The sequence below is a fragment of the Mirounga angustirostris genome, unplaced genomic scaffold, assembly GCF_029215605.1.
Source record: "Mirounga angustirostris isolate CCGP_5_RB_7025 unplaced genomic scaffold, mMirAng1.0.hap1 SCAF_7, whole genome shotgun sequence".
NCBI classification, from domain to species: Eukaryota; Metazoa; Chordata; class Mammalia; order Carnivora; family Phocidae; genus Mirounga; species Mirounga angustirostris.
In genome coordinates, this window is record NW_026991715.1 from 106,133,256 (window position 1) to 106,158,594 (window position 25,339).

The window sequence follows — 25,339 nt, forward strand, 5'->3', positions numbered from 1 at the left end:
ACTTTATTTTATCAGCTGATGTCAGATTACCACTAAAGGAGAAATTGCTGCTTTATGTAAAATAAAACCATAGCTCACAGTTGGTGGTATGCCAAGATTAATAAGGAGCGTGAACTTCAAAATATAAATTCTCTTGAGTGTAAAATAAGCAGTTCTGTGCTGGGGCTTGTATTAATAGGTACTTGTCTTATCTCTTAGTCATACTCATTTCCAGGTCTTTGGCCACTTATTAATAGAACTGTTTTTGCCTTGCTATATACTTACGTCCTTAAAATCTTCATTTCAATGCTGCACTGTGGGTCAGATAGGCTGCTAGTTACCATGACTATAAAGTTCTGCAACAGTGAATGAGATGTGGGTAAGTAATAGACTTATGATAGTTTACTTTAAGGGGCCATTTAAAGAATATCTTCAAACTAAAAATAATACATACTGGCAGAAAAATAACCACGTGTGCTGAATGGTAGGTACACTTACCATTTCATTTCATCTCTTGTATGTAGGAACTATCTCTGAGATGAGGAACCTTGAGACACAAAGTGGTTGATTTGTCCAGGGATCCGAGACAGAATTCAGGCCCTATTAACTTCTAATAAATTATTGGTCAGTTAATGTACATATTATTTTGCTTTTCTACAAAATAACCATAAAAGATGAAGCAGATTATGAGAATACATAAATGTGCAGTATTTTCCTTTAGGGTGGCCTTGTGTTTTGGAACAGTTCCTGGAATCAGGGCCCATTTTAATGTTTGAAAATGGGTTGCTATCAAACGGGTTATTTTATTTGGTATTGCTAACCACTGAAGTTGTAAGGAAAGGGAAATAGTTTTATAGTTTCTTCCTCCCACAGGTCATAATTCAGTTGTGGACATCAGGATGTTTTTCTTGGCTTATCTCATTCATGTAGTTTTTCTTGCACATCTGTTACATAAATTACTAAACTATTTCCTTGAAAAATTGCCAGTTTAAGTCACACTTAATAGTGATCAAGAGGTCGGTAACTGTTGGAAAAGAGAATTAAATGACAGACATTGAGGGGCGGAAATCCAGCTACCATCCTGGTTTAAGTATTTTTTGTTTTGGATCAGTTCCTAAATTCTTTGAGACATTGGAATAATTATGTGTGGCTTCTAGTGTTTCCCAAAAGACTTTATGTTGAACTATAAACAATTAATGACTTTTTAACATAAAAAGGTATTTTAGTCACTGCTTCCGTAAGTTTTTATCTTCAAGTGATCAATTTATGTATACATTCTAATCTGGTACATAGTTTGCCATGTGAAAACTAAATTTGGAGTATTGACCTCTTTAAGACTTACTCATTTTATGTAACCTTTCCTGACCTTGAATTCTACATAAACCATAAAATAATGATTTTCTGTGGTGTTTTTTGGGGAAAAGTTCATAAGACATTAGTTCTGCTAGTTTCATTTAGGACAGCTTTACACTTAAGTGATGAACATATCCAATTGTTAAAATCTCAGAAACTTTAGATTAAGTGGTTCGTTTTGGCTTATGTAAACTGATATTGAATCAATACTGGAAATTCTCCTGGAATGTTAGGTAAACTTCCATGAGCAAGGGACCAAGTATTTACTTAATGTATGATTTGAAATTGTATGGATTTGGAATGCTAGTTTTTAAGCTTGAAATCTTTAGATAAAGATCTCATTTGGAGTACTAATGATCTGTAATGGGTATATTTACAGATTAGAAGAGCAAATATGTCATAAGTCAGCTAATGTCAGTTACTGATAAAAGTTCTTTAATATTTTTTGCATTACATTTCCTACCATGTAACTGCTCTCCTTTCTAAAATGTAGTGGATTCTTTTTTTTTTTAAGATTTATTTTAGAGCGCGCATGAGAGTGGCGGTTGGGGGCGGGGGGGGGGGGGGGGAAGAAGACAGAATCTCCAGCAGACTTGAACTGAGCACAGAGCTGATGGGGGACTCAATCCCAGGACCCCAAGACTGTGACCTGAACCGAAACCAAGAGTCAGATGCCCAATTGACCGAGCCACCCAGGCACCCTTAAAATGTAGCAGATTCTTGATTTCTCTGTTGAGTTTTGACTTTTTAAAATAGATTTAGACTTGTTAACAGGAAATGATATATAATTTTGTTATGATCCAAATCTGATTTACATCTGTGGGAACAAGTCACTTAGCTAAGTCAGTCACTGGCATCCACAGGGCAGCTCGGTTTTGTTATGCTACAGCTCTGGGGCTGTTGTAACTTAATTTCTTTGTGAAAAACCACTCAAGAAAGCCAGCCTCCAGTACTGGTAGTGAATGTGGCAGAGCCTAAGAAAGTGATGATTAACAGACAGAAAACAGTAGCATTACAAAGTGTATTTAGAGAGGAACACATTGGGTTTGATAGTACCTTGGATTGATGACAAATCTATATGGAAACAATAAAAAAAATTATAAAAAGTATTCTGCCATGCATAAGTTTCCTACCTAAGGAAGAACTCTTGATGAATCTGTTGGTTACCTTGTGTTGCGTAAGTATACAGAATGTACAGAATACTTTAAACTCTTGATCAAATCTGGAAGACTGTCAGGAATCTGTACAAACACGTACTTTTGATGGTAAACAAAGGTCTTCAGTTAATCGTTCACAAAGTCTCATGTTTCATGTTTGTTCTTAGTCTTTTCTACCTGCAGAGTATGTTTAGTGTTTAATTTGCTCCCCATTGTCCCCCCACAAAAAACTGAAAATATATTTTTATAGGATTTATCTTTCTGCTTTATCTGTAAATAGTACAGTCTAAAAATTTGAGTTAAGATTACAAGAATATTGAGCCGTATCAATCAACAATGTTCAGTAATAGGAAAACATCAATTTAAAACATTAAATTTTGTACTCCCAGTTCCCCATCTCCATGATAGTACTGAACTGAACTATTACTGAAATTGAAGGTCAACATCAATCAGAATGGATCAAAGAATTTGGTAGTAGAATGATGGAAGAATAGCATTTGGCTTAGAAAAGAGTATGTATAGCCCTTAATTTTCTTACAACTTAAAACAATTAGAATTTCAGTTAGAATTACATCAGCTAGAGGTACTTTTCTATTGTCATATCATGTGAGGAAGAAACACTTGAAATGGTGTTTTTGAACATTAATACATTTTCTGTGGTTTTCATGTCTTAGGCAGGCAGCTTGAGTTTGGATTTAAGCAGTTTTTCTGTCTGTACTGTTTTTAAAATGTTTTAGGTGTCCAGTTACAGTATCTAACTTGATCTTTGAGTATCCAGAATTACCTTAAAAAGAACTTTAAAAAGTTGAAGCTTTAAAAAGAACTATGGGACTCCTCTACTCATTAAAACCTGTCAGTAAACTGTTCTTTAATATTTATTTGGTGTTAATTTTTTTTACTATGCTAGCTAAAGGATGAGGTGTAGTATTTCAGTGCAAATTCTTCATGGTTATTTTAAAAAGCAGAGTTTTATGTTTCAGCATTTAGTATTTTAATGTTCCCTCCTGAAAAGTAAAGAGAAAAACAGAAGGTGCATAATCCAGCATAGTCCTCTGTGTATTTTAACTAGATGAAGTCATAAGTAATACGCACATGAGCATCCCACATATTTATGATGTAAGTGGATTGAAATAGAGCATATGTTTTTTAAGTAACCAGGTTACTCTCCTGAAATCTTGTGACTGCAGAAGGATGGATAGGAGAGCCTCAGATTTTTGATGTCTTCAATTTCAGTTTTTCCCTATTCAGACTTTTTTTTTTTTTTTTTTACCTTGCTTTTAAGAGTATTTGTGTTTGGGTTGGGGGCACATTAGTTTCCTCCTTTCCAATTGGTTACTTTGTATTTAAGACTTAGTAAAACCAAAGAAAATGTAACTTCCATGACTGAGAATACATTTCTTTAAAGATTAATTCAGCATTTAGTTCTTGGGCATGGAGCCTGATGTAGGGCTCCATTCCACCACCCTGAGATCATGACCTGAGCTGAAATCAAGAGTTGGACTCTCAACCAACTGAGCCACCCAGATGCCCAGATGTCATCTTAATATATTAACTAGCAAGCTTTTTCTTTTAGGTTATATGATATTACTAATTCTCAAATTGTTAGGACATTGAGGCATAATAGAACATGGGCTTTGGAATTAGAAAACCTAGCAGAGTTTGAACATCCATTGTTTACTAATTATGTGATACTGAGTGAGTTTATTTAACTTCTCTACCAGGGAGTTGCTATTAAATATATTTTTCCTCTCAGTTCACTCATTTTTTTTTTTTTTTTTTGGTAGAATGGGCTGCTGCTGGTAACGACAGCTTGGCAGCACTAGAGAGAAACTGGCCAGCACTAGGTTTGTTATATTTTTTCTTCTGTACTTCCCAATATTTATTTTATTAGTTTTCTTCTGGTGTGGAGGGAGCACTGTAGTTTATTCCTTGTATTAGCACTTTAGCTATTTTGTATCTAAAATACTATATAATCAGATATGATAATATTTGGTTAAGCAACATGAATTCTACTGAACCATTGCTTGTGTTAAGACATTTTTCATTGCTTTGTGTTTTATTTTCAGATCAAGAAAGACTTTTCCACCTCCCTACACCATTTCTATGCAACCTCAGATTTTTGCTAACAATGAAAGTTATGGATTTGTTGAATTTAGGAGTACTAGACTTCTTGGTTCTTGATCACAAATTTGATTCTGTTCACAGGACTGTAATAACATGTTACTTGATTTTAAAATATGACTATTGAACCTATAAAATGTTCAGCTTGCAAATAAGGGTAATGTGGTAAAGGCCATCCCCTGATGAAAAATGAATATCACATGATCTGTTACCAAACTTTTAGAGCAAGTATTCTTTTTATTTTATTATGTTAATCACCATACATCATTAGTTTTTGATGTAGTGTTCCATGATTCATTGTGTGTGTATAACACCCAGTGCTCCATGCAGAACATGCCCTCTTTAATACCCATCACCAGGCTAACCCATCCCCCCACCCCCCTCCCCTCTAGAACCCTCAGTTTGTTTTTCAGAATCCATAGTCTCTCATGGTAGAGCAAGTATTCTTAAAACTATTGTCCTGATGTTTTGGCCAGAAGCTTTAAAAAAAAGGGGGGGTGGGGAACAAGCATTAAAAAAAGGAACTTGTTACCTGAGAAAACTTTTTTTTTGGTGTTCATTTTATGGATGTTTTATTATTTTTAAGTTATTGAAAGATTGAAACTTTACAGGGAGCATGTAATAGTTTTCCCTGTATCGTAAAAGTATCTTCTGAAATCTTTGTGGCATTGAGAAAAAGAGGTAACTTTTAAGTGTAAGTTCAGGAATCATTCTTTCCTAAAAGAGTTTCTTAAAAACATGTTAATTTTAATAGTTGGTACTTAAATTGTTCCCTGTAGTTTTACACGTCATAGCACTTGGTATACATATTGTAGTGTATATACATATACTTTAGTTACTAGTTCGCTGCACTTACTAGCCTGATAAAACAAGACTTTGGAAGTACAAATAATACTTAACATGGTCTACCATGATGCTTATTTGCCTAAAAAGAGTTAAAATGTTGCTAATGATGTTACATGTACTGATGATATATAGTACTTTCTATTTTTAATGGCATTTAATACTTTTTCCTTGGTTACAGTATAAAATTCATAGGAGGAAATTCAGAAAATATAGGAAAGTATAAAGAAAAAAATACTATTATTTAAAACCATTACTTTGAAAGCTGTGTCTCTGTCTTTGTTGCCTATTTTCCTGTTACTTGGACTCTCTGTGTCTGTAAGTGTGGATGTAAATATGCATGCAACCAATAAAACACAGATTTAAAGATCTAAAAGAAAATACTGCTAAATATTTTCCTGATCTCAGAGTGAATGAAGTCTTTATAATAAGTTTAAAACAAAAAGAAGAAAACATGAAAAATATAACTATTTTTTTTAAAAAAAGGAAGTAAAATTAAGGCAAGCTGGGAAAAATACTTCTTACTACATCAGTCTGTTTCAGTTTCCTTATTCCTTTGTTAACAGGTAGAACTGAATTATACCTAAGCTTTACCTTTTCTCTTGGTGTATGGTTTTGTTTTAACAAAGCATGTTCGGGGTGCCTAGGTGGCTCAGCTGTTAACACGTCTGCCTTCTGTTCAGGTCATGATCCCAGGGTTTTGGGATCGAGCCCCGCATCGGGCTCCCTGCTCAGTGGGAAGCCTGCTTCTTCCTCTCCCACTCCTCCTCCTTGTGTTCCCTCTCTCACTGTCTCTCTCTGTCAAATAAATAAATAAAATCTTTAAAAAAAAAAAAAAGGGAAAGCATATTCTTGAACTTTTTGACAGGAAAAAATTATCATTAAGGATTATTCAAATTTTTTCTTGTCAATCAGTAATGCAGATTAGAAGAAGCATTGACCATCTATAAGTAAAAGCCCCATTTTAGCTTTTACTTTCAACCAGTCTTGTCTCTAAAATGACCCAAACTTAATAAAATAACCCTGGTATTTTATCGTAGTGAGTGGTGAAATAAACAGAAAATGAGGAATAAAGAGGAGAGCCAAAATGAACACTAATAATTGACAAAGTGAATAATCAACCCTTGAATAATTGAACATTGGCTATGTGGACACAGCCATAGAAGCATGGGTGCGGAATTTGCGGGCAGTAACTTTCAGCATTTGGCATTAAAGATCCAGTGAAGGAGTGGTGCTGGGTTGTTCAGGGTTAAGTACTCTCACTGGGGACTCTCTTAGTCCTGTCCGACCTATTGGGGTGTTGTGAGGAGCAAATGGAAAAGCACTATAGACTCAATGAAGTCTTACCAATACAAACAATAATGATTGTAATTGTGGATTTTATCCTTATAGTAAAAAGCAATGGTTCAGTATTGCTTTAAGGTAAAATCTTCAGAACATAAGCAGTTTCTTATATTCTTCAGTCTTTGGTTATTTCCTGGTAATTTCCTATGATTTTGTTTGCAGAACACATCCTAGACCTTTGTCTGAGTTTTGTGTGTGTGTTAAAAAACTGTTGGGAGAGCCCCCTCTAGTGTCTGAAGTATCCATTTTTAAAACATTTTTGTCACTCATAGAAGTTTTAGGAATTAAACTAGCTATTTTTCCTTTCACATCTGGACATAATTTCTTTTGGTGGGGGAGGGAAGGGGTTATTTTCCTTTTTTAAAAAGGTCACTGGAATTATGGGTAGGGTGTGGATTAAGGGCAGTGGAAGACATGGGAAAGGAAGGATCAAAATGCCATTTTTACCTTTTTAGAAATAGTTATTTTTAAGTGAGCTGGAATAAGGCCAAACTATACAGTGTCATGTTTTGTTTTGTTTTAGTTTACATTTGTTTCTGAATTAGGTGCAGCTTAAAAATACTTTGTTTTGGAATTCTCTGTGGCCATCAGATCTCATCTTAGAGTTCTTTGCAGTTTCTGAAAGCAACAGTTTCACTAGAAAATGGCTTTAAAATAGAGCCTGGTTTTCTTCATGGAAGTTGTGTGACTATTACTTTTTGTTATTATCATTGCCATATCTTTTTGTGGATATACTTTGTAACTACATTGTAGGTGTTCTAATGCTAAGTTGTCATTTTACATAGTTTCCATTGTTTTTCAACCAAGGAAATAAGGCGATTCTTAAATCATTGGCTCTCTGCCACCTCTCCCTGTAAACACACAGCACTCAAACACACAGGCCTTCAGCTAAGAATCTTGTGAAGGGTTAGAGAAACAGGACCTTTCTCATTTGACCCATGGGCTTTTGTAGCTTGAACAAGGAAAGTAGTGTTCTGAAAGCTACAGCATTTATGAAGGCTCTAGTAAAAATATTTCATGTGCATGGACTAGAGATTAACTCCTTTCATCTTGTTCTCTAGCAAATTAAACAATGCAAACAGATTTTAAGTGCATTCTTGGTAATGAAATGTTTGGGTGAATTATAATCCTAATTGCTATTGTTCCTTCCCACAGCTGCATGTTGACACTTATAACTGCCTAAGCCACGCATTCTTCAGCCACTAGGATAAACAAAAGCATTTTGAAATCCATCATTTTGTGGCATCTTAAATTGCAAATCTGTCATTGGCTGCCTTGATTTTATTTTGTTTCCATTGTTGAAGAAATTAGAAAAAAATGTTACTCCTTTGTATTTATACATAAAATTATTGTCAATAGAATCATTACTGGGTTTTTATGAAAATTCATTCATTAATAGCCTTAATTTTTAAAGAAGGCAGTGGAAATTATGTCACGGAAACAATTTCTATTTATGTTCTCAAACTAGTTGATATTTTAGGGGCAGCTTTCTCCAAAATTTGAAAGAAAGTAATAGGATTTCACTTTTCTTCCTTAGTAGAACAGTCTTCTGAATGTAAATCTGGAAGCTAGATTTATTCTGTGATTTGGCAAGTCATATTTATATGTGTAATGGCTCCTTTCAAATTTGACCCAAAACCATTTATTAGTCTCTTTCTTTAAAAAAGGTAAAGAAAGAGAAATGTTCACAGTGAATTTAAAATTTATATTTCTTTATATTTGGGAAACAGGTTTGAATATCACTTATAGTCTAATCTTCCTTACTTGAAAAAACAGAAGCTTTTGATAACTGAAAAACCATACAGCAAGAGTGGGGTATATGGAAGTAATAATTAACAAATCCCGACTGTTTCTAAGGCTTAATTTTAAGTGGAAGATTTGAATGACCGTATCCATAGGCATCTATTAGAACAAGTGCTCAATAATAATTGGAGCTTTAGATGTCAAATGGATACTACTACAAGTCATAGTTTCACAGTATTTTATTCCTCAGAATGTCTGAATTCTTAAATCCATTTGAGTATGGAAATTCTGTTTTAATAACTGAACTTTTTGCCATCTTGTATCTTAATTTTAAGGTACTCTTTTCAAAGTTAATACTTTCTTATAAAAATATTACTTAATATTTTTAAATCCTCTTACTAGGTGATTATTATCTGTGATGATAATAATAGCAGCTAACCTGTATTGAGCAATTTCTGTGTGTCAGACTCTGTGCTAATAGATACCATTTGAGATGCTACCCTTTGAGGTAGTGTTCTTCTTACTTACTCCTGTTTTGCACTTGAGGAAACTGAAATTAAGACAATTATAATAATTTTGCCAAAAGTCACAAAGTAATTGGAGTCAGATCTTTCTGACTCCTAGAACCCATGTTCTTGACACTGCTGAAGTCTTAAGTGAAAGTTAAATAAGTTGTCATACAATTTCCTGATGGAATATTATGTAGCCATCAAAAGTGAGGCTTATGGTGGCTAGTGACATAGAAAACATACAAGTGAAAAAAGACCAAGGGATTACAGTTAAATGTTCATAGCAATTCTAAATATTTTTAGTGTTATCTTTGGTTTGTCATTGCTTTTTTTTTAATGCAATATAAATAATGTTCTGCTCTTATATAATTTTGCTAATTAATTTACAGAAATTCTGTAAGGAAACAAGAGTGCATATAAACCAGATCTGGTCAGAAAACTGACAACTTAGTTTTATAATAGACTCTAGCATGTTCAATTTCCTTTTTAATTTGACCCAAAGCCATTTTTTGCTGGACTTATGCCAGCTCTAATGTAATCTCTTATCTGTATTCTGGAAAGCTAATGGAATAGTCAAATTTTCTTAAATACAACTTAAATGTGTTATATAGTGTCCTCGAAGTAGCTTATGCACAAAAGATGTTTTCTTTCCCACCATGTAGAGGTATCTCATTAGGACACCCAGTAGTGTCATTATTAAGTTTTCATGTGTTTCTCAGTTTTGATGCTAATCTTTGTGTGTATGTATGTGCATTTTTTTCTCTGCAGCACCAATGTGGTTATGAATTATTCAGAGATCGAGTCTAAGGTTCGAGAAGCAACGAATGACGATCCTTGGGGACCTTCTGGGCAACTCATGGGAGAGATTGCCAAGTAAGTGATAATTTGACTCAGCAGTGCAGAAAGAATCCAACTATCTTTACATAGAAATATGAAATTTGCTTTCAGTTTTAAACAGTTTAGCTGCCAGATAGAAATTTTGCATAATCATTCAGATACTAATGGAGGAAGTTTTATGCAGAGTCCATTTCCCCTTAAAAATGAGCTCAAAAAAGTAAAACAAAATTTTTCAATGAGGTTTAGAGACTTACTGTAGCTTTTCATAAAATTTTGATAAATGTATATAAAATAACTTGAAATAAAGTTAGGAATTTTTTTTTTTTTTTTTTTGATGAGCATCTTGACCACTGTCCTGGTAAGTAAAGGGTTTGTACAAGATGATATTAGTGGGGTTTATACGTGTGCTACATATTTTACAAACTATGAGAAAAATATTTTTATGGAAGCATATCTAAATTTTTTAAATTAAATTGCTTATTAAATTTTTTAAGCTTTGGGAAAACACCGTAACTTAGAACAAGCCTGCCATCTACTGTCAAAATTAATATATTGCAAAGTCTTGAAAATTCTTTTTCAGGGCTACATTTATGTATGAACAATTTCCAGAACTTATGAACATGCTTTGGTCACGAATGTTAAAAGACAACAAAAAAAATTGGAGAAGAGTTTACAAGGTATGGACATCAGTTTGTTTTTATTATTTGACATGTTGAAAACAAATGCTTGAAATTTTAAGGTATACATACATAAGTGATTATGAAGGACATTAAATCCTAGAACAGAATATTCTTAAACAGTAAAAAGTAGATTTGCTACGTGTGTTGTTTTCTAGTCACCATAAACAACTGTTCTGAAAGTAAAATGTTTAAAATTAATAATACTTACAAATATTTTCATTTTATTAAACTTTTTCCTACTGGAAATATATTTGTGCGTATCAAAAGTAATGAATCTACAGATGGATGTATATTTAGTGGATGAGCAATTAAGATGAAAACCACAGTCTAATATAGTTTCTCATCTCTATATAAAAATTTGCCTAATTTATAATAATATTAACACAGTATTCTGCACCAGAAATATGTTAGTTTAAAATATAATTAGAAATCCCAAAACATATTAAAATTCTAACATTTTAAATTTCCAAATGGGTACTTTTTATCAGATTCCTTTCATTTAGTTCTGATTTCATCATATAATGTGGAATTCTAAAGATCATCATCTGTTTTCCAAACCCACCATATTTTCTTGCTACTCAGAATAAGTTTCTCTGTGTTTTCAAAATGGCATATAATATTTATATTTGAAACTTTGAAAGCAATATTTTGACTTTCGGGATTGAAGAGCAGTGCTTTATTTAGTTCCATGTTTTTGATGTTACTTGTTTCTGAAAACATTCACGGTCATTCCCTTAGCTTGTGTATTTGTGATGAAATAGTTGATACTTCTTTATGTGAGGTTTATTCCAAGCAAAGTTAAGGTCACAATGCATAATTCAGTGGTTTTTAGTGTATCCACAAAGTTGCGCAGCAGTTACTACTACCTAATATCAGAATATTTTCATCCCAAAAAGAAACCCCATAAAATTTTTTTCTCTTTATTTGTTGGCAGCCAGTTTTTGAAACAAAAGTTACATCATTAACTTCCAGATTTAATTTGATCTGGGGAAAATGCTATGGGATCATAAAATTACCAAATAATTGTTCTCTTTAAACTGATATTTTGAACAATTCAGTTCACAGTTCTGTATTGCCCCGATGAAAAGTAAAAATTGAGCCACTTTCTAAAAGCTTAGTGTTCATTTGTATCATACATTCAGGTATTTCTTAACATTAGAGAACTATTTTTTTTTAATCCTTTGCCACATGGTGTCCAGTGGACAGCTCATAATTATTTACTGTGGTTAGAAGAGGAATTTCAAATTGATAATACAAGTTTTAGACCATGTATTTAAAGTCCAGTGTCAGGAAAGAAACTCTCCCTGCCTCTCACTTACCCCCAGAAAGATTATTTGCTAATGTTGGAATTATTTTTTAAACCATTTACCAAAGCTCTACCAGAATTTATTTTGTTAAATCATTGGTGCTTTGTATTTTTACAGTCATTGCTGCTTCTAGCTTACCTCATAAGGAATGGATCAGAGCGTGTTGTTACAAGTGCCAGAGAACACATTTATGATTTGCGATCCCTGGAAAATTACCACTTTGTAGGTGAGCAATAGAAAAACCTTATAAGCAAATTAAAACAGTAGTTGGAGTTGTCAGTCACCTGAACCAGCTTAGAAGCTTCTCCACTCTAATTAGAATGTGACTATTGCTGGTTGTGTGACGAGTGCAGAATCCAAGACGTGGGGCCCTAGAGTATTAATTAGTGAAGACAAGAACTTGCAGAAAAGACTGGCTAATAACAACAGAACCAACACAACATGAGTGTTCGGGTTTATATTAAAATATGCACTGGAGACTGGTCCCCTGTGGTGTCCATAAAGGAATAGCTTTAATCATATGGGAAGAAAAGGTTAGAGCTCCAAAACACACACATCTGTTTGAAGCTGGGTTTTTTTTTTTTTTCCTCCCACCAAATAATATTTACTGTGCAAAGGCAGCAAGACCAGAGTGTGTTTTGAATGTGAACGAGGATACAGAATAAACCACATTTCATTTTGTAGTGTACCCCAGTTGAAAGCACTTTAAAAATTCAGTTTTTCAGCTACACTAAATTCTGGTAATTAGTATTTCCAAACTTGTATGGGGGAAACCAAAGCATTTGAGTATATTTTAGTAATTAAAATGTTAAAGTGGATCTTTTGTTGTTGTTAAAATAATGTAGGGAAAGAAAACATTTATGGATATAAGTCTTTTTCCTGTGGTCATCATTAGTAATGCTTTTTAGGAGATCCTTCATTGATCTTGCATAGCACCAATATCTGTAGTCCTTGTTAATTCATCTTACAAGCCAGAATTGCATCCCAAGACTTAGAATTTGCTTATGAGAAAATGACAAAATTCAATAGCACTATTTGCCTCTTTTTGTTAATTTTAATTATTGAAGTTGGTTTTTTAATGTTGAAATTTTCATGTCTGTTTTTTGTGTTAAAGGGTTTGATACTTATTAATTGAATATTTAAGGTTTTGTTTCTCCCTTACCATCCTCACAGATGAACATGGCAAGGATCAAGGTATAAACATTCGCCAGAAGGTGAAAGAATTGGTTGAATTTGCCCAAGATGACGACAGGCTTCGTGAGGAGCGAAAGAAAGCAAAGAAGAACAAAGACAAATATGTTGGGGTTTCCTCAGACAGTGTTGGAGGATTCAGATATAGTGAGTATCAAAGACAAACTGACACCTTAGCATTCAATTAGCTTCCGGGTGTATTTTAAGAATCACTGAAATATGAAAGACCAAAATACCTCCCCCCTCCCCGAAATATAATACTAAAGGATATGAAGTACTCATTTTGGCTCCTATTATATGGATATTAGGAGTCTTCTTCTCTATTTTTTACTTTTGTGGGTTCAAGAATATGATTTTAACCATTGGTCGTTAATTAAATGACTCTAAACTTTAAATTGACACAGAGAATAAAACAGGTATATACCCTTCCCTCTTGGAATTACCATTTTTAAAAAGAAAAAAGGATTTCTCTACCTCACCATTTAGAGCATAAAAATACAAAGTTTGAAGAGCTTCATCTTCCCCATTTGAAACAAATTAGCTCTATTTTGAGCCAAAAATAGTTAAGCTTCCTATAAGTTAGTTCTGCCTCTCTTCCCTTAATTAAGCGATACTTTAATTTGACATAGAAAAAGGTGAGAGTACCATCAGCTTTTCAGGTAGGCCTATCACTTTATTGTTCCTAACACATTTAAGAGCAGCTAGAACATTGATCGCTATGTTTATTTTTAATGTACTAATATAGTTTCCCCAAAATAGATCACTAGGTACTTGAAACAGGCACAGAAAATAAGAACTCGCTGTTAACAGCATGTCCCTTTGGACTCATTCTGTCTTCTGTAAGCTCTGACCATCCCCTGGTCATTTTGTGTATCCATAGACAGGCTAGTGCTGTGTATACTTAGCCACAGATTGGGACTTCCCAGCTCCCCACACCCATATCTGAGTTTTTTTATATTTAGATTACACTGGGATCTCAGAACTCCTGCACTGGAACCGTGTAAAAATTTTCTATTTCTTATCTTGTGATTATCTACAAAATAATATCTTTGCTCCTTTGCTTCTTTGCTCTCGAAGAAAAAATACTGTACTTAATTATTAAAAGATGTTTTTAACAGGAAAATTCCTTTCTTTTATGACTAAGCATCACGAAAAGTCAGTTCTTGAATTGGGCAAAAATATTTCTCTTAAATCATGTAAATATGTTTTGGAGTTTTTTATTTGTTTAGGGGAGTAACAAGTTTTTGGATTATTTGCCTAAGTAGTTATTTTATTCTTCAGCTTTTTCAAAGTAGAGCAATTTAATGTATTTTTGAGGAGAAATTGCTATTTGCAACTCATTTCCTCATTCTACTTGCTTGTAACCCTCTTTTTACCAGCACAATATGTAATTAGATAAATTTATAAAATGAGTAAGTTCTCAGACTCAGTCACTGTGAACTAATTACATCTGCCTTAGAGGGAGAGTTGAACATCTTATGTATTTGCATCACATGCTTTTAAATTATTTGTGATATTATATATATTGTTCAAAGGCTTAACTAATCAACTTTAGCTATTTTATGTCTTTTCATTTTGACCTTAGATGGTGTCTTGCCAGTAATCCAGTATCTTTGACACTCATTTAGTAGGATATCCATCACACTAATCAGTTTTGTTTTCATCTGCTTTCATTTTTCCTATAAATTTGTCTTTTCAAAGTCTAGTTTATCACATTTTCATTGAAATGTACATTCATATTATTGGAAAACCACTCATTTTTATAAAACCATCTGGTTAAAATTTTGTCATATTCTCTTTAAGTTGATGGTCACTTTCAGATCTAGTGGACATATTTTAAAATCCTCTTACAAAAATTTTGGCTTTGCGGTTTTAGCAGGCAGTTCTGCAAAATGGTTTTATTCGATCTCCAAAGGGCTTGTTAGCCACCAGAACTTGTTCACAAAAGTTCAACACAAAGGCTCAGCCACCTTTTGATTATTTTGTTATTTCTCATTGCACTTTCCCTTTTCTCTCCAGCCTGCCTTAGTTTTCATTGTTTTCTTCTTTTTAATCTCATCTGATTTCTCTCTGTACCTTCTACTCTTGTCTTTTTGATTGAGTTTGGATGTGGAAATGGAGAGGTTCTATTTAGTGCTTAGAATACCTCTCTCCTTTAGGCCGCCAAGGTCAAGGTGTAAAACAAATTTTGACATTTGGGGGGTTTTGTTTACTGCCATGATCTATTCTTTTCATTCTCAGATTCACACAGAGTCTCCCTAGGTTTTGCCATCCCAGCATATGTTTAGACTTGGTGTTTGAGTAGATCATCACTATTCTGAACTGCTTGAGCATATTTCATGATTCTAGTCTGTGTAGTTTGGTGTGTCGGGTGATTAGAATATTCTTCTCTTTTTATAATAATTAAAGGATGCTTTCCCATGCCGTGAAATCCATTGAGTTATTTTTCTAGTTTGACACTTAAAGAATGACAGTTATTTTCAGCATATTTACAGCATATCGGGACATGTAGCATTCAGAGTGCTGTCTCCTTTAGTAGGTGTTTTTAAAGAGACTATTGCTATCCAATACTTCTCTAATAAGTGAAGAACCATTAAGAGATAGGAATGAAATATAATACATTATGTGACTTTTGTAAAAACAAAAAGATTTCCATTTCTCTTTGGCTTATATAGCCTGTGTTGGTTTTTGTGTTTTCCTCTACTCTTTTAAGAACTTCCTTATATGCTGTACTGTGCATTAAAGTTGTGTAAGTTTTCATAAACAAAAGCTTTTGAATCTGCATTCCTGCCACTTAATGACTGGCACTACATGCTGTGCCTTGCTGTAATTGTGTTGATTCAGCACTGTGGGAGCTTTCTGTTTTCCTTTGAAAACTATTTTATTATGAGGAAAAGCTTCAGAAATAAGGACTGTAGACACCTTTTGAATTTAATGTCCTTAGAGTTGCTTTTCTTTTTAATGCTTTATATAGGTGAAAGATATGATCCTGAACCCAAATCAAAATGGGATGAAGAGTGGGATAAAAACAAGAGTGCTTTTCCATTCAGTGATAAATTAGGTGAACTGAGTGATAAAATTGGAAGCACAATTGATGACACCATCAGCAAGTTCCGGAGGAAAGATAGAGAAGACTCTCCAGAAAGATGCAGGTATTAACACTTTGTCTCCTGGGTGTCTTGGAAAGGGTGCTAAATTTATGCAGCTGGGCTTTTGTCTATCTGAAGTTCAGCTTTTCTTTTTTCTTAATAGATTTTCTTTTATAGAGCAGTTTTAGGTTCACAGAAAAATCGTACATAAAGTAACAGAGTTGCCCTGTTAACTCCCCAATTTGTGCATGGGCGTGTGCACACATACACAGACACACACACACACACACACACACACACAATTTCTCCTGTTACTAACATCTTGCATTAGTGTAGTACATTTATTAACAATTGAAAGCCAATATTGATATACTGTTCTTCGCTAAAATCTGTTGTTTGCATTAGGGTTCACTGTGTTGTGCAGTTGAGAAATGCATAATATCCGCCATTATAGAACCATACAGGATAGTTGCACTGCCCTAAAAATGCCCTGTGTAAAAATATGGAATGATTCATGAATTTGCATGTCATCCTTGCACAGGGACCATGCTGATCTTCTCTGTATTGTTCCAGCTTTAGTGCATTTGCTGCTGATGTGAGCACTCTGCAGCTGTTTTTAAGATGCTAGGTCAAACATTATTTGTAATTAGTATTGATACACTTTCCATGTTGTCTATGTCCATTTATTTCTAAAGTTGATCACATTTTCTATATGTTTTTATTCAGGCTATTTATTGAAAAAAAATTTTTTTTCCAGTAAGAACTTTCATGGCTCATTTTGCATTTGGGCATCAGATTACCCAGCCATCTGACTTATTGCTGAGGGATAATGAACTTTATTAATAATAAACTTAATTAAATAAGTTTAAACAAAAGTTAAAGGGTTTGAAATTTAACTCTTTCTGTGACATTTTATTATGATTTCATGCCAGTGTTAACAGGAAAAAATAATCCAAATGAATTTTTAAGCTAAAATGTTTTTAAGTGTAGATCTATGTTTTCATAAACTGTATTTTTTAATGTTAGGGCATTGTGTTTTGTTTTATGTAGAACAATACTTAGAACTTCTCAGCATTCACTTTTTGTTCTTACCTACCAATATAGCTATAAACTAAAAAGTTAAAAGGGTATTTATATGTATTATATATATATATATATATACACACACACACACATATATATATACGGCACTTCATTTGAAAGGCAAGTTTTACAAGTTCTTTGTCATTTGTGCCTCAGAGTATTTCTCTTAGATAGGCTAGATCAAGGATTTTACCCTTACTTTTAGAAGTAAAACCTGATGCCTAATCAGGCTATGTGGAACTTTCCTAAAGTAATAGTGATGGAGCTGTTCCTTCAAGTGAGTTCTTGTAATAAGTACCATCTCTCTCTTTTTTTTTTCCTTAAAAAATCTTAGTAGTTCAGATTTAGGGGTCACTAAAAAGAAGTAAAAATAAAAATATAATTTTGAAACAATTTTAAAATACTTGTTTAGTGTCTTCGATATGTTTCTGTATTTATTAAATTTCTCAAATGCCTGTCTTTTTCAAGACTTTCTGGAATATGATCTTTGAAGAACCAGAATTTACTTTTCATTCTTTAGTATAAAAGAGCTAAAAATGTAGTTGTAAAATAGATATTTTACTACATTTTTAGCTCTTTTATACTAAAGAGTATGTATGTTATAATAATAAACACTAAACTGGGAAACTGTGCCTACTCAAATATTCTGTGAATATTCTATTTTTTTCTCTCATTATTGTTCTCATGGCCTGTGTATTTATGTTTTTAGTTTGGTTTAGAAAACATAGTGGCCATATAATCTGTTGCTATTTCCTGAAGAGATTTGGAGATCAGGTAGGTAGGCTGGTTAGAGATCTATGTACATTCTTGTGTTGTTCCTTTGCCCTACCACCCTCAGTTTTTCTTTCTTTGCTTTGTCTTTTTTTTTTTCCCCATTTCTCCTTTGTTTTTTTGTTTTTTTGTTTTTTTTTTTAATGTTACCTCTACAACAGGTTCTGCTAGAGTTCCTAAATCTTTTATATAGAGTATTTGGGTTTAAAAGAGTAAAAATATAGTGTGTATTATTCATCATAGTAACTGAAGAACACATCAGGGAATTTACATCTTTGAGTATTTGTGAAAAAAGAGTAGACTTTTAGACAAAGTTGCATGTGACCTCTGGCATCTTACCAAACTGTCAGACTTATTATTAGTTCATTGTTAGATTCAGAATTCTTGAACACTGATCAGATATGAAGCTTCCATTTCGTTGTATGCTAGTCAGTTTTATATTCTCAACGTATAAAGAAATTACCTTGCACTGAAATCAAATTGGACATCAGAAAGGTAAGAAATTTTAGTTTTACTTATAGGGCTGATGGTGGGAATCTTTAGGTCATCTGTTGCTGAGAAATTGGTAAGAGACAAGGGCTTCTGAACACTTAATCGGAACTTGTAGATTCCCTAAAATGCTTATAGATAAAAATACATTTAACCCTTTTGCTCTATGTGAGACGCTCTTCTTGATCCTTGATTTATAGAGGTTCCAAATTGATTTATATTTAAGTAGAAATTGCTGTAGATTTGTCTGAGATAAACTAGTATAGTTTTAAGGAGAATTTTAATTGTTTTATTGCAGAATATTTATAAATTAAACCATCTACTCTAAAATTAAGTAACACAAGCAATGGAACATATTTCAGGTAATTTCTCTCTGTCCTGCTTGCACCAGAAAAAAACCTCAATGCTTTATTACTGAAGAACAAATTAGTGCTGATGTTTTAAATTCATGGCATATGAAGAATCCAGTTTTATTATTATTATATATGTTTTTCTTTTGCCCTGTTAAAAAAGGGAAAAGGGCGCCTGGGTGACTCAGTCGTTAAGCGTCTGCCTTCGGCTCAGGTCATGATCCCAGAGTCCTGGGATCAAGTCCCACATCGGGCTCCCTGCTCGGCGGGAAGCCTGCTCCTCTCTCTCCCACTACCTCTGCTTGTGTTCCCCTCTCTCGCTATGCCTCTGTCAAATAAATAAAATCTTTAAAAAAAAGAAAAAAGAAAAAATTTTGAGTATGCTGAAAAAGGAATTATTTTAAATATGCTTTTTCCTGTAAAGCAATTAGTAAGGTGTAAGTTTGATCTCCTCATACTATAGTAAAATAGAGCACTGTTGTTGTAAAGTGCAATACTTCATATTTTTTTGCATTTACAGGTGAGCATTTAGTCATTTGAATTTAGTTAGGATGGTGTTGAAATTTTAGTGTCGGGCGCCTGGGTGGCCCAGTTGGTTAAGCGACTGCCTTCGGCTCAGGTCATGATCCTGGAGTGCCTGGATCGAGTCCCGCATCGGGCTCCCTGCTTGGCGGGGAGCCTGCTTCTCCCTCTGACCCTCCCCCCTCTCATATGCTTGCTCTCTCTCATTCTCTCTCTCTCAAATAAATAAATAAAATCTTTAAAAAAAAAAAAATTTTTAGTGTCCACTGAAATTGTAATATTTTATTATGTATTTTTATGAGTATATGAGTCAGTGACAGAATTGTTATTTAAATGGGACTATAGTTTGCACATAGCCCATTTCAAGAAAATGGTCATCATATGCAGATGTTTGAGCTCACGGGATCTCATCAGTTTTTCTGATGTTTTATTTTTTAATTAAGCTTTAAATCTATAATACATAAACACTTGAATTGCTTCAGACTCTTTTTATTTGTACACATTTATGTAAATATGTTTTTGTAGCAGTGTTTTAGACTTACCTAGGGAATTGAGCAGGTTCCCATTTCCCCTCCGCAGCACCTACGTATCATTATTCAGATAGCTTAGATCACATTCTCTTGATCCCTGTCAAATAGTCGGAGTATGGAATTTTGGAGTTACTGCATTTGAAATTCTTCAGCTCAAATCACTGAGGGCTCCATTTTAGTCTTATTATTTTGCTTCATTTTTAATATCTTTTAGCGACAGTGATGAGGAGAAGAAGGCAAGAAGAGGCAGATCTCCCAAAGGTGAATTCAAAGATGAAGAGGAGACCGTGACGACAAAGCACATCCACATCACACAGGCCACAGAGACCACCACAACCAGACACAAGCGCACCGCAAACCCTTCCAAAGCCATCGATCTTGGGGCAGCAGCACATTACACAGGGGACAAAGCAAGTCCAGATCAGGGTGCTTCCACTCCTGCACCTCAGTCTGCACTTAAGGTGGGGGAGGCATGAGTCTACACACCACGCAGTTTTATTCTTACAGATCACTTCTAGAATTACTGCAGGAGGCTTGGGCTTTCCTAGGCAGTCATGTTAATTATAGATCGTCTGACCCGTATTACTCAGAGTCATTGATAATAAGGAATCTCTTTGGGGGAGGAAACCTGCAATTGCTGCATGGTTGTGTATGCGCTTTCTATGAAAGTAGAAGTGACACTTGGGGTTCGTTTAGGAACAGTGGCGGATCAGAGTGTAGTGCATTTGTTTCTTTCTGGACACCATCACTGGTTGTCAAACACAGTGAGATTCACTAAGGAAAACAAGATTATTTAGAAGTTGTAAGAATTGACAGAAGAGGACCAACTAGATACATAGGGGAAACAGTCTCATTTTTATATAGAGATGTTGCCTATGAAGGGAGGCTTATTTGCCTCACTGCTGATCAGTAGCAGCACTGCCTTCTTCATTTGTTTTTTATTCACCCACAGAAATGAAATCCACCTACTAGATACCTGGCCACAAGCTAGTGTTTTGTCAGTCTCCCCTACTAGTGTTTACCCAGCTTGTGTCTTTGCATCAGAAGTAGCAAAAAGCTAGGGAAAACATTTTTCTAATGTATCCTGCAGATTGTAGTTAACTCTAAAAATAAAGCTAGTCATACTTAGTGGCAAGAACAGGTTCTCTGTCAAGTTTTGCCAAATATCTTCTGTGTATAATTGCACCCATCTTGTTAGTTTTGATGAAAACCTCAATTAAAACTCAACTTTAATTGTAGTTAAAGAGGGGAAATGGCTTTGTTAGTTCTTTGTGGTCTTCGATTTCCCCTGCTATACATATAGTGAGCTTACTGACGGCTGTGCAGGATCTGGTAGATAGTCATCATTAAAACCTGAATACATATGGCTGTTAAAAGGAGAATTCGTGTCAGGTTGCACAAGGAAAATCATCCAAACTGTGTAACTTTTTTTAACAATAAGTTAAAATTTTTGTATGTTAAAAGATTTTAAATAGCAGTTTGAAATACAGCCTAAATACATGTCACTCTGCCATAAATATTTTACATTGATAGTGTAAGCTTTGTGATTTTTTTTTTTTTAAACTACAAAAATAATGTCTAGAAGGCCAGAGTTTTTGGAAAGTTCCTCAACTGCTTGGGATCTCTTTCAGTCGCAAAGCCTTTTTGAACCAGCATATAGTATTTTAATCTTCAAGGCTCAAATTAACATGCCTAGGAACTTACAGTGTTTCCCTGTTGCCTAGCAATTCGTTCTAATTATCATATATGTATTGAACATATAGGACATTTGCATCAAGGTACTTAGGACTATAGGGAAGAGAAAAATCATAAACTCCAGCCCACATTTTAGTTTGGGAACTAAATGTGAAGCAGTTAGATGTGAAGTTATATCATACAACATAGAATGACTTGTGTGGTATACAAATAGTAATCAAAGAATCCTCAAATCATAAAATCATAGAATTTTAGAGCTGCTTAGGATCTTGGTCTCTAATCCAGTGGATCTCAGACCTTCTTATGCTTTGGAATTCTCAAGGGAGCTTTGTCAGCCTATATAGGCCAAGATCCCACCCTGGGCAGGTGTGACTCAGTGTTGTGATGGGCTGGGGCATAAGTATTTTTTAGTTCTTCTCAAATGATTCTGATATACAGCATTAAGATTTGAGTGGGAACTGGAAGGTATGTTTTCCAGAGTGAAATGCAGTAGGAAAAGAAATGAGTTAGGGAAAACAGTGTAGATGATGTTAGGGATTTTATAGTGCTAGGGATAGAATTACTTAAAAATAACTATCTCTGCATAAGACTTCAAGGTCACTGCTCTTTCTTCAGAAAACTAAATGTACCCTTATTAAGATGTTACGGGTATTTGTGTCTAAGTTGAGAATCAGAGATGACTAGAGCAGGTTTAAGAAAATAGTAGAAATTTGTTTTCTAAGCTTATTTAAGGTTCTGTGTGTGTTTTCAGACTTCAGTGCCTAGCAGCAAGTCATCTGGTGACCTTGTTGATCTGTTTGATAGCACCAGCCAATCGACAGGTAAGCTTCCACATTGGCTTTTTTCTTTTCAGTAACCTTGATTTCAGAGTAATTTTTCAAAATGCCAAATAAAGGATAGAATGAAAAATTTTTTTGCATTGGATTTATTTTTAATGTGAAATTAAGTGACCCTTGAGCATTATTTGGGAAAAATTGTTTAATTGCCTAAAGTAAAGAGGAGTGCTTAAATATTTGACCAATAATTCAATAGTATCTCTGTCTCTCCTTAATTTCTTAGTGCTGAATGGGGTCCCTTGCTTTCTCTATAAACAAAATGTACTGCTCTGCCCATTTTACTGTCTTTCCTTAAGTCTTAATTCTGGCTCTCAACATCAGCTATAGTAGAATTCATTTAAACTTTTTACTCAATTATTTAACAAGTGTTTATTGAACCAGACACTGGTCTGCGTGCTTGAGGTATAATGCTTAGTGAAACAAAGTTCTTGCCCTCATGGGAAGGTCGGTCAGGTGGAAGAAGTAATCTTTAATCAAAGAGTCACATATGAAAGTACGTAACCACCTATCTGACATATTTTAAGGAGGCCATAGCAAAACAGTAGTCTCTTTACCAAGATTCTCATAGAGATAGGATTAATTATTTCTTCAGTTAGATTTTCAGTATATGCCAGATTTAATTGAGTAATTCCCTATATATTGTTTTCAAGAAAATTGGCATTTGAGGTTGCATTTGATGATTATGGAGTTCTAATAAAGTCCTGTGCTACAAGTCAAAACAGCTTAAGAAATACAACTTCTGTTTAAAGATGACCTTTCCCAACCTGTTTAAAGTTTATTTCACATTAAAACGTAGATGATAAGACTGGTGTATAAGTAATGTACAAAGTAAATCTATTGTTCCTCAATGTGTATAGTGATTTTTCAAAAGTGAATTGTTTTAAAATTTATGTTAGTGCTTAAATGGAAGCCTGTGATTTTCATTGATAGTTTAGTACATGTAATTAATACAAAGTCTTCTGTTATTTTCTTCTTCTCCTTGCCCACTATCATAAAATTCTTGGACTGGGATTGAACTTCATGGGGCATCTGGTTCAACCAGTTTCTGAGCTTCTTCAGTTCTTGTTCCCTTTTTTCTATAACTCTTAACTGTTCCTAAAATTATTCTGTAAACTCTATTGAACTGTCATGCCCAAGGTTACAAACAACTACATTAGTTTAACAATTTATGGTGGTGTCTTTTTGTATGTTTAAAATCTTAGCTGTAGGAGCGCCTGGGTGGCTCAGTCGTTAAGCGTCTGCCTTTGGCTCAGGTCATGATCCCAGGGTCCAGGGATCGAGCCCCGCATCAGGCTCCCTGCTCCGTGGGAAGCCTGCTTCTCCCTCTCCCACTCCCCCTGCTTGTGTTCCCTCTCTCATTGTCTCTCTCTGTCAAATAAATAAATAAAATCTTTTAAAAATAAAAAAATAAAAATAAATAAAATAAAATCTTAGCTGTAGAGGCATCTGGATGGCCCAGTCGGTGGTTAAGCATCTGCCTTCGGCTCAGGTCATGCTCTGTGGGTCCTGGGATTAAGCCCCACATCAATCCCTGCGGAGCAGGGAGCCCGCTTCTCCCTCTCCCTCTACTGCTGCTCTCCCTGGTTGTGCGCTCTCTCTCTCTCTCTGTCAAATAAATCTTTAAAAAATAAATAAATAAAAATAAAATCTTAACTGTAGTATTAACAGTTAGTGTGTAGTCATATAATACAGACATAGTGTCACAGAATTTCAACTATTTTGGACTTCCTGGCATGAAATATTAAGGAGCCCCTTTCATGCATCTGTGGAAAAGTTTTAATGGAGCAATCAGAGAAGAATTAACTAGGAAGGTCAGATGAGTGATGTAACTTTTTTCTTCAGTGATGCCAAGATTGCTTTGAACAGAGAGAATTATTAAATAACCAACATGCTTCCTTTGCTTGGCAAGAAACCGTTGAGTGCTTTTTCTTCAGTGCAGACAGTTAGATTGACTAATTAAATAGAAATAGCAATTAATATTAATACAGTAATTGAGACAAAGTCTGAATGAAATCTGAGAAGTTTCTTGCCTTAATATTTGTTTTATCATATTCTCTAAAAACAAACTGAATATGGGTCTACATCAGAATTATTTTTTAAAGTTCTCTTCTGTTTGAAACAGTATGCTTACCCAGTTTGTGTAAAATCCCCTCTAGTCATGACATAAATTTGTTACCCCAAATCTCTATTTAAATACTTTAGTAAGGTATTTTAAATTGACTTGAGCAGTGGAAAAACTATTGGATATTAAATCTCCAGCATCTACACATGAAAAAGTCTAAGAATCTACCATATTAAGCATTGCTATTTGGCATACCATTTGGGTGTCATTTACCAGATGTGCCTATACTTAAAATATCACCATCATGCAAGTAATATGGGCATAAACTGTAAACCTAAGCAGATAAGGCAGCCTCTGTAACTCTCACCAGATAAATACCTCCTCTGAGAATATGCTCAGATTTTCTTTTTTTTTTTTTTTTAATATGTTACAACATCCTTTTGTTAACATCTTCAAAAGTATGTGTGGTAAAATCATTGGAGAATATCTACCAAGTTTTAAAATATACATGTGAAACCCATTCATCAAGAATCCATCACCACTATGGTGATGTTCTTTTAAAATCTGCACTATAAGGATATTTTGGTAGCTTTTACATATAGTACATTTCTAAGTAAATATTCTTAAAAAGAATTAATTTTACAGTATTTGGAAAAGAGGCCAGTTAAAACTAGAATGCCAAAAACATCCCATTTCATTTCTTTACCGTATCTCACCTTTGTAAAAGGCCACATTGTCTCCTTTGTCCCTTTCTAATTAAGGAATTTAGGTCTTGACTGACATACTATTCCATAAGTTATCTCTAGTACAATAAATGAGGTTGAAGAGAAAATACACTTTAGTCAGTA

The 25,339-nt window shown here is 34.2% G+C and overlaps 1 protein-coding gene and 1 non-coding gene across 4 annotated transcripts in view; one reads left to right on the plus strand and one right to left on the minus strand.

Annotated features, from left to right (window-relative positions):
* Positions 1-25,339, plus strand: part of CLINT1 (clathrin interactor 1) — a 56,513-nt gene that overhangs the window by 18,053 nt on the left and 13,121 nt on the right. For 2 of the 3 annotated variants that reach the window (XM_045902038.3, XM_045902043.3), the window contains exons 2-8: positions 9,818-9,922; positions 10,467-10,563; positions 11,991-12,099; positions 13,047-13,211; positions 16,039-16,216; positions 20,113-20,359; positions 22,345-22,414. In XM_045902038.3, coding sequence (XP_045757994.1) covers positions 9,818-9,922; positions 10,467-10,563; positions 11,991-12,099; positions 13,047-13,211; positions 16,039-16,216; positions 20,113-20,359; positions 22,345-22,414 — 971 coding nt within the window. Of the gene's footprint in view, positions 1-4,273; positions 4,334-9,817; positions 9,923-10,466; positions 10,564-11,990; positions 12,100-13,046; positions 13,212-16,038; positions 16,217-20,112; positions 20,360-22,344; positions 22,415-25,339 lie in introns of all 3 variants that reach the window. The other variant, XM_045902050.3, reaches the window with a different exon arrangement.
* LOC123836370 (U6 spliceosomal RNA) lies at positions 16,650-16,756 on the minus strand. The gene has a single exon (XR_006788952.1). It is a non-coding gene; the product is annotated as a U6 spliceosomal RNA (small nuclear RNA).